Source organism: Anolis carolinensis, chromosome 2 (genome assembly GCF_035594765.1).
Source record: "Anolis carolinensis isolate JA03-04 chromosome 2, rAnoCar3.1.pri, whole genome shotgun sequence".
Taxonomy (NCBI): Eukaryota; Metazoa; Chordata; class Lepidosauria; order Squamata; family Dactyloidae; genus Anolis; species Anolis carolinensis.
Genome location: NC_085842.1, coordinates 102,039,117 through 102,049,123, shown reverse-complemented (window position 1 = coordinate 102,049,123; position 10,007 = coordinate 102,039,117). Strand labels below are relative to the sequence as shown.

At 42.1% G+C, this 10,007-nt stretch overlaps 1 protein-coding gene across 1 annotated transcript; it reads right to left on the bottom strand.

Moving 5' to 3' along the window:
- Positions 1–7,176: 7,176 nt before the first annotated feature.
- On the bottom strand, positions 7,177–9,720 carry hnrnpa0 (heterogeneous nuclear ribonucleoprotein A0). The gene is made up of 2 exons (XM_008104890.3): positions 9,044–9,720; positions 7,177–8,131 (listed from the first exon to the last, which is right to left on the bottom strand). The coding sequence occupies exons 1-2, from the start codon at positions 9,533–9,535 to the stop codon at positions 7,694–7,696; spliced, it is 930 nt and encodes a 309-aa protein (XP_008103097.2). The 5' UTR covers positions 9,536–9,720; the 3' UTR covers positions 7,177–7,693.
- Between the last annotated feature and the right edge of the window lie 287 nt (positions 9,721–10,007).

Genomic DNA, 10,007 nt, shown 5'->3' with positions numbered 1-10,007 from the left:
ACCCTCTTGAAACAGGAAGCTGGAAAATGTTAAATTGCCTGTGTCTCTGTCTCAGTCAGTATGTCGTATGGCATTGAATGTTTGCCATGTATATGTACATTGTGATCTGCCTGAGTCCCCTTCGGGATGAGAAGGGTGGAATATAAATACTGAAAATATAATAAAAAATATAAATTTAAGACAGTGAAAAATATTTCTTAGCCTTCATGAATTCACATATAGTGAGACCTTTTTCTGGAACTTCCATCATCTGAGCGCTGACATTATGAATTGAAATCACCAACAGCCCAAATCTTCAAACCTGCTATGCCAGCAACTAAACAGCGTACATGAAACAGTGCCTTATCACAGCAGCTGAAATAAGGAGATTTGGATAGAGTAAGCTGCTATATGAAACTCTTACAATAAAGAATTTGCAGTTTCTTGATTACAATGTTCCTTCACTTTTTGAGCTCTTTTGAATTTGTTCAGATTCAGCACTCTTCGGGCCAGAAAAACGCATTTATAATTATCAACCACTTATATTTTCCAAAATACACCAAGGTTTTTTTAAAAGAAACTTCATTGAAAAGTTGTTAATTGTGTTTGAATTCTAGTAGGTGATAAGAGATACTACCTGTGCCTCTACACACATTTTTATCAAGCAATAGAAAGAATAGACATGTTATTTGCAGAAGCAGGTGGTTTCAGGTTAGAATCCAATCCAGTATCATCAAATTTTAGATCTCGCCTTATATTACTAAAGTAACTTTGCTCAAATGTTTAGGTTTTGTATACACTGAATTTGATACATACATTTGAAAGCATATCAACTTGAATTGCAAAATATAAACCTATATATATATATATATATATATATATATATATATATATATATATATATCTATATATGATATGCTTTCAACTTTTTGGAGTAATCTATGTATATTGATGATGGATCAAAACCTCCAATGGACAATTATACTGCATCCGTTCTGAATAAAATGCTATAGCATGTGATAATGTGATAAACTAGTTTGATTTGAATTATGAGATATTAGAGGTTTCAAGAAGTGTAGTCTAGCTAAATTAAGGAACAATTCAGAAATCATAATAGTAACCATGCAAAATGTACACATCAAAATGTGTTTGTGATTCTCTTACATGTTAAAAAGATTATTTTTACACTTTATGGTGAGGCTTGTTTTTAAAATTACATGTGCCTTTTTGTGTAAAACAGAGTATTACTATAAGACTCCTGGGCCAATACTACTTGCCTCTTCCTTTAAAGAAATTAAATACTTAGTATGTCTCAGCTTAGCTGATATTTGATCCAATCACTCATTCACTAATACATTTCATTAAGTGATGAATGTTATGTGTAAATGAACCTTGCGTTTAAGTAAAAACTACACTCAGTGTTCATATAACAATGCTAGTGATCTACCTACCATGCAAATTCTGAGAGCAACATTAGCTACGATAGATTTATTGAAGTACTGTACATGCAAACAAGGTAAATGATATAGGAGTGCCCTAAGTTTTTAACTAAGGGGAAAACTCTTGAACTCCAGTATTCCTCTCAACATACTTAGTATATGGGTTAGTTGTGTCTATTCACTGTAGGATTTCCAGTCCTGAACTGAAATCATACATTTCAAAACAGCAATCTATTACAATCTATATACAATCAATTACAAATGTGTGACAATAATGATTGTTGTGGAATGTTTTTTCTACATATCCATTAGAGAGCTCGAGGTCTCTCTGATATTCACACAAATGCACATAATACAAAAATTGAATTTTCAGATACACACTGCATCTGTGAATAACTTGTTTGACAAAAAGTAAAAATGTCAAAGGTTACTGAGATGGGTTATATATCCCAAAAAGTAAATACTACAGAACATTGTGATAGAACTCAATGTAATTTGCAGTAACACAAGTGTCTATTTTTCATTGTTTAATAGCAGCATTGGCTGAGATTAGGCTTCAAGCAAAAATGCAAACCACATTCCACAATTTTAGTCCATATGCTATTGAGAAAAAGCTTACAGAAGGGCTGAAATACATGTTTTAGTCTGACATCTCCATGTTCAGCTTCCTGTAATGTATGTATTTCACAAAAAAGGAGAGAGGAGTGAGAAAGTGTCTACTATATTAATGCTTCTTCAACAGTCATGTGTCAGACTATCAATTTTCCTCAGTGTGCTAGGGACCAGTACCATACCTGTGCCATTGACTACACTTCTTTCTTTCCTGGAAACTTGTCACGGACAGGTAGCTGATGGCTCACAGGACACCAGTCCACACTTGGTCATATAGTAAGCAGTCCAGTAAGAAGCTATAAATGAAAGTGTTGGGTTTAAAGCAGGCAGAATGTATTTCCACTTCACCCAATTAACACCCTACATGAGTTTCATTTCAGATAGAAGTAACTTCATTTTCAACTTTCTTTTCAACCAAGAAACTGTCCATCCATCCACCTAAGCTTTTTTCTTAAATCCAGTACAAAGCTACATATCCATTACGTTCACAAAATGTTTTAACAACCTGCCACTGGATTTTGTCCTCCTGTTTAATTATGCCAGCAAGCTGATATACCCATAAATGAAAAATGGTTTAAGCAAATGGCTAGTTTTGTCAGGATCCATGCTAGAACCTTGGGCTGCAATCCAGTTTGCTGGCATTTTTGTCAATGTAATTGCAACACAGCGGCAGATGTAAATGGCCAGATACCACAATGAAGGGAATAGAATGAAAATCCTATCAAAAGAAGTTGAACTGCCAGTTTCCGAACTGTTCAGGAGCTGACAAGGTATTATCTTCTGTTGACAAATGTTTCTCTTTTGTACCTTTGCTACCACTCTGCATCATTCCAAAAAATACCTTACGCAAGTGTAGTGGAACATCATCACTGCAGAAACCACCAAGAGGATTCCAGTCCTGATCTTCAATGCTCCGTTCACCTTTCACTGTGATACTCACTTTACAGCAGGCATGGGCAAACTTCAGCCCTCTGGGTGTTTTGGACTTCAACTCCCACAACTCCTAACAGGCGGAAGGCTGATAGGAATTGTAGGAGTTGGTCCAAAACACCCAGAGGGCTGGCGTTTGCCCATGCCTGCTCTACAGTAATCCGCTTCTTTTACTCAATACAAAGGCACTACACCTAGTATCTTTATATTGTTAGAACAGAGCAAAAGTTTGTACTGTAGGATTGAGGTAATAGAATTTGCTAGTTTTCTGTTAAGATTTTGGAAAAACTCAAAAGAAAATACAACTACAAGTGAAAATAAGTATACAGCTTTCATTCTGTAACTGTCTTAATAACTATCTCTGGCTAAAAGAAAATCTACTGGACAAAAACCAATGTATTGGCCTCACAAAACAGAAATGAATGGTAGAATGTAATCAATTTTTCATATATCTTCATATACAGAAGGGCTTCGCAATATAGTCAGGCATCCACATTCACCTGGGTTAGAGACCGCTGTGAAAGTGAAAACCGCAAATAAAGAATTTGCTATTTTACTTGAGTGACCACCGCTCTAGGAAATTCTAGGTCTTTCAGCCTGACTACATGATTGCATTCGGCTGTGAATTGACCTGAGAATTGCACTGGAGGGCCTAGGTTCCTAAAGAGGTGTTTTCTCTAGAAATCTCTAGGTATTCCATTATGACTGGAGACAACTAACCACAGAATCATACTGGAGGACCTAGAGATTTCTAGAAAGAATATTTTAATCAAATCAATGTATTATCAAATCTGCAGAAGTCAAAATTGCAAGTGTGGAGGGATGGCTGAATTGGTAAGCAGAAATACTATCATTAAACCTTAAGCAGTCTCTTTGGGTTCAGTTTTTTTCCATTCATTACACACGGTACAGGTACAACCTTGCACCAGATCATTAGAAAGCTCACAATAATTTCTAAAGACCACTGTGAAATTCCCAGGCTAAACATTTTTACTCTAGTGACTAGCAGCAAGATCAAATTAAATAGCCTACAAGTACCAGAACCTGCCTGGTCTCAGAAGCTCAGCAGAAGCTTGTACTTGGAAGAAAGATCATCGGCAAATGCTAGACAAGGTAGACTATATTCAGAGAAAGGCAACAGAAATCTCCTTGGATTTGGAGACAGGGTCACCATAAGGTGAAGTCAACTTAAAGGCACAAAACAACCAATGCTGGAATACTATAATGATGCTCATCATGACGATTTATCCAGGACACCCATTATAAACACCACCTAAATTTTGGTGCCCCAAAAAGTGTAAAGGCCTGCACAGAGCAACATATAAGAACAATGCCATATTCTGGATTTTCTAGAGAAGGTAATTCCATCCTCTTGGGAAGATCTTCACAGAAAATATTATCATATACACTAATATTATCTATTAGTGCATCAGATAAAAGCTATAATTTTTCTCTTGTCATGTTGTTGTTTATTTGTTCAGTCGCTTCCAACTCTTTGTGACTTCATGGACCAGCCCATGCCTGAGCTCCCTGTCGGCCGTTGCCACCCCCAGCTCCTTCAAGCTCAAAAGTCTATCTTCCTTCGCTCAGCCTTCCTTATGATCTAGTCATTAGAATATAACATTAGGAATGGGGACCTAAAAAGATTCACTCTTTATAGAAATGGGAAATATTTCTGAGACATATCTATATCCCACTGCAAGTTCTTCCACGTATTATTCTCAGACTTTGTCATATATCATTTTTTGAAGAGCAGTCTAAAGTCACAGAAATGGGGCTACTATACCAAAACAAATTTAAACATGCTAAACAGAATCCATACATAAACTCTCCGAGGTCTGACCTATGAGCAAGAAATTTCTTATCTTACTTCTAAGGGGCAAGGACACTACCAAACTGGGACTAGCTAATATTTAAAGTGTAGTTTATTTTCCTAAACATGATTAAACATACCTTGAGTCTCAACTTCTTTTGAAGTAGTATTTGTCTTAGATTTTATCAGACTCAATGGTCTATGCTCTTAAAGATTGCTTCCCACTGCAGTCGCTTTTTCATTAAAAGGGTTTTGTAAAACCTATACAATCCTACACATATAACTTTATGAAGTACAACTATGCTAGATGTGTATGTGCTGAAAATGCATAAACAACTAAATATAATTTCATATTTTCCCTACATATACTGTATTGTGCAGGGGAAGAAGAAAATTTAAGCAGTGAAAGAATTTCTCCTCTTAAAGCTAGCAACACGCTGGTTAAAAAAACACAGGCACAAAGTCATGACAATGTATTAATTGGCATTCACTAAAATATATATTTGTATTAAGAGCAAATCCTATTAGCCAAAGGAGCATGTTATTTCAGATGCAATGAACTGCATAAGTTGTCAGAAACATAGTTCAGAGCAGAAGTAAATGTGGATTTGCTTTAGTCAGCACAAACATGTATCAAACTGCAAAAGCTCAGTTCAACATTGCACAAACTTAATAAAAGCCTGCTTGGTCAGATAAGCTTTACGAGATGACCTAGGTCAGTGGTTCTCAACCTGTAGGTCCTGAGGTGTTTTGGCCTACAACTCCCAGAAATCCCAGCCAGTTTACCAGCTGGGTTGTTGTATGTCTTTCGGGCTGTGTGGCCATGTTTCAGAAGTATTCTCTCCTGACGTTTCGCCCACATCTATGGCAGGCATCCACAGAGGTTGTGAGGTATGGATAAACCAGCTGTTAGGATTTCTGGGAGTTGAAGACCAAAACATCTGGGGACCCACAGGTTGGGAATCACTGACCTAGATCTAGTTTTGGAACCTAAATACTTTCTAAATGTTTCAGCTAGCAAACCAGCTGCCACAGGAAGTAGTTCATAGAAGGCCATCATCATATTGCTGAAGACTGAATAACATTTTAGCCATTACATATATACTCACTGAAGCATAGGAAGAATTCAATTTTTTATTTGCAATATCCATAACTATTCTATATTTCTATTCAGAAAGGCAATTTCTCCCTAGAACACTGTTAATAGAACAACAAACTTCAATTCTACCGTGTGAAAGGGCTTTAAATACATCAAGAAGACTACAGAGATTTTGATTTACAGCTGCCGTCTGGGTTCCTGGCTCATTTGCGGATTACCTAGCATAAAATTTAAGAATCATCTTGCGTTTTTAATTGAGAAATCTACTTATGAGTGTTTCAAATTTATCATTTCAGCCAATGTTCAGGAATGCTGACAGGATGTGATATTGGCCATCTAATGCAGGCATGGGCAAACTTTGGCGCTCTAGGTGTTTTGGACTTCCAACTCCTACCATTCCTAACAGCCTACCGGCTGTCAGGAATAGTGGGAGTTGAAGTCCATGCCTGATCTAATGGCATAAAAGACCCGATTTGATCTCTTGAAATTGCGCTTGTTCGCTAGTCTGCCAGCAGATGGCACTCCAAAGAATATCTGGCCTCTTTTATTAGAACAGTGAAGCCAAGGATCCCACTTGAAATGATTACCTATGCAAAGTATTTAATAGAGAGCACACCCTAAAATGGATAGTTTACAGTCAAAGGCAATAAATAACAAACTTGGAACTCAGCAATTTGAAAATACCAACACTTAAAAGATATTTAAAAGCACATGTATTAAACATGAAAGAATAAACTGATGGATAACTCCCTAAACAAAAACACAGAGAAGCTGTGCCAGCAAGGTAACAGTTCAGCTACAAAATAGTGGATGTACAATAGTTTAACTTCACCCACCAAGGACAGTTCAAAAACTTGTCTGTTACACTTAAGTACTAAGAAGTCCAGTAAAATGGAACAGCCAAAAAGGTGAGGTTTTTTTTCTAGGAATGAAGCAATTTACTCTACAGCAGGCATGAGTAAACTTGGGCCCTCCAAGTCTACCGGCTGTTAGGAATTGTGGGAGTTGGAGGGTCCAAAACATCTGGAGGGCCCAAGTTTGCCCATGCCTGCTCTAGAGAAGTAGTTCTCAACCTGCGGGTACCCAGATGTTTTGGTCTCTAACTCCCAGAAATCCTAACAGCTGGCAAACTGGCTGGGATTTCTGGGAGTTGTAGGCCAAAACTCCTGGTGACCCACAGGTTGAGAATGACTGCCTAGAGACCAATGTAAAATGAATCTGAGCTTTTAAAAAATGACCTTTAAGACTCATAAGCCTTTGTTTAAACTGTATGGAATGTGCTCTAGGAAAAAAGACATGTAAAGGTCAATGAACACAATGATTTATTTAAAAAATAAAAATGTAAAAACGATCTCCCCCCTTTTACAGTCATGGAATCAAAGTGTAATTCTGTAGAAAAAAAACGGTGTCGGTATCCAAGTCCTTAAAAAGGTAATTCCCCCGTCCACCCACCCCCCCGAATTCCCACCCAAATTTGACTCCAGAACCAGCACAAACTTTCCCCCTCCCTCCCGCCCCCTGAAATAAATCCAAATTAAAACAGTATCTTGTATTCCTAGTATAAAAAACTACTAATGTCCAAGCAATAAAAAAATAGAGTCCATCAATGACTTGAGAAACGAAAACCGTCGTGTGAGGGGCAGGCCCAGTTCATTCTTCTTCGCAGCAGAGGGAGGGGCGCCTCGAAGGAGACACGGTCGTGGAGGTGCCTGAGGCGAAGAGGGCGGGGAACGGGCTGAAAAAACTGGGACAAACGGAGGGCAGACTCCATGCAAACCAAACATGACATCCCCCTCACAACGGTAGAAGGGAAATTCCCGCTTAGAAAGAGCCGCCGTATCCGCCTCCTCCTCCTCCGCCATACCCACCGCCGCCTCCACCTCCTCGGTAGGGTCCACTGTTACTTCGCGGGCCCCAGCCGCCACCTCCTCCTCCCCCTCCGCCTTTCATTGGGCCATAAGAAGACTGGTGCTGGCTGTAGCTTCCAAAGCCGCCATAGCCGTTGCCATAATCACCCCCTCCGCCGTAGGATCCATATGATCCATAGCCGCCTCCACCTCCTCCACCATAGCCTCCATAGCTGTTATATCCGCCGCCGCCGCCACCACCACCTTTGGAGAGGCCGTTGTGGTCCCGGTTGCCTCCGCCGCCCCTTCCTCTGCCCCGCCCACCCCATCCCGACCGCGCCGGGCCTCCTCCGCCACTCCCGCCCTGGATGTCCTCCTTGGGCACAGCCTTCTTGACTTCGACACGGTGTCCCTGTGAAGGAGACAAAGACCTTATTTAATTTGATTAATAAATAGCAATAGTGTGAAGTATAGGTCTGATTAAATACATAGCCTTGGTCTTTAGTGTTAGAAGAAAATCTGCCTTAGTCTTAGTGCTGGAACGGTGGTTCTCAACTTGTGGGTCCCTAAGTGTTTTGGCCTTCAACTCCCAGAAATCCTAACAGCTAGTAAACTGGATGGGACTTCTGGGAGTTGTAGGCCAAAACACCTGGGGACCCACAGGTTGAGAACCACCGTGTTGGAAGAATTTAGCCATTAGAAACACACAGAACAAACGGCAGTTGAAAGAAGAGAAACAGAGCCCAACCATAAATAGCCCATCACTTTCTTAGATATGCAAAAGGAGACATCAAGTGAAGATCTGGAATGTCAAGCCAATAAACCCAAGAAAAGCAAGTCTTAGATGTAGACAAGGAACATCTTTTCTATATCCTTTTCTTAGATGAAGAAAAGGAAGAGGCCTGAGGCTGTTAGGAATTATGGGAAATGAAATCCAAAACGTCAAGAGGGCCAAAGTTTGCCCATTTCCCAAAATAGTGTCTGATGGATTGATGCCTCAAAGGAAGGGAAAAAGTCCAGATGGTATATTGATATATTGAATTATTGTAACTGGGCCATTTGCTTTCCTGAACTGTTTTGTTAAGCATCTAATTAAAGGTACCATGATAAGATGAAAGGGGAATGGACAGGAAGAGAGCCTGGGAAAAAAATAATTTGGGGAGGCGTGAAATGTCCTTGGAAATTCTATAAAGCCCAGCCGAGCTGCGTCTCGGGGTGGCATTTCCTTTTTCATGCAAATTCTGTGTATTCGTCTCCTCGCCGCGCAATCTATTTGGGGAACACAGGCTTCCGCGGTTGAAAAGGGCCCTTCCTGCCTCTTTACCTGGATGGGGTGGAACTTGACCACGGCGGCCTTATCGGCGGCGTCGTGGCTCTGGAAGTAGACGAAGCCGAAGCCGCGCTTCTTGCCGCTCTGCTTGTTGGCGATGATCTCGGCCTTCTCGACGGGGCCGAACTGGCTGAAGTGCTGGACCAGGTCGCTCTCGGCCAGGTCCCCCTTGAGGCCGCCCACGAAGAGCTTCTTCACCTTGGCGTGGGCGCCCGGCCGCGCCGAGTCCTCGCGGGAGACGGCGCGCTTCAGCTCCACCGCGTTGCCGTCCACCGCGTGCGGCGAAGCGGCCATGGCGGCGTCGGCCTCCTCCACCGCCGAGTAGGTGACGAAGCCGAAGCAGCGGGAGCGCTTGGTCTGCGGATTGAGCACCACCACGCAGTCCGTCAGCGTCCCGTAGGCCTCGAAGTACTCCCGCAGGCCCGCCTCCGTCGTCTGCACGTTCAGGCCGCCGATGAACAGCTTGCACAGCTGCGAGCTCTCCATGGCGACACCTCGCCGCCGCCCTCGCCCTCCGCTTCGGCCCCCAGAGGCGCTAGGCCTACCTTCACCGGCGACGGGGAGAAGGGGGTGGGGAAGAGGGAGCGCACAAAATGGCGGCCGCGCCTTCCCCTCCTCTTCCTCCTCGCAGCCGGCGACTGGGCCCCGCACACAAAGGAAGCGCCGCGCCGCGCGGCCCGCCCACCCCGAGCACGCCCACCTCCCGTCGCCCTCTTAGACTGGCGCCCCTCGCAGCCAATCGCTTTCCCCCCTGGCAGCCGAGGGCGGGGCGAGCCGCTCAGTGACAACTTCGCTGCCCAATCGCTCTCACTCAGAAAATATGTCCAAGATAGAGCCAACCACCTTCTCCCGGCCTCAATGTTCAGACCCAGAGCGGCGCTAAGTGACACCTTAACTGGCCAATCACATTCGCGCAACGGGAAGGGGCGGGTCCTAAATCTATAAAGGGACGCCAGCC

Excerpts from the sequence above, each read along its gene's own strand:
- hnrnpa0 (XM_008104890.3), bottom strand. The coding sequence starts at position 9,535 with ATGGAGAGCTCGCAGCTGTGCAAGCTGTTCATCGGCGGCCTGAACGTG. Across the intron at positions 8,132-9,043 it reads TCAAGTTCCACCCCATCCAG|GGACACCGTGTCGAAGTCAA; the intron begins GTAAAGAGGCAG and ends TCTCCTTCACAG.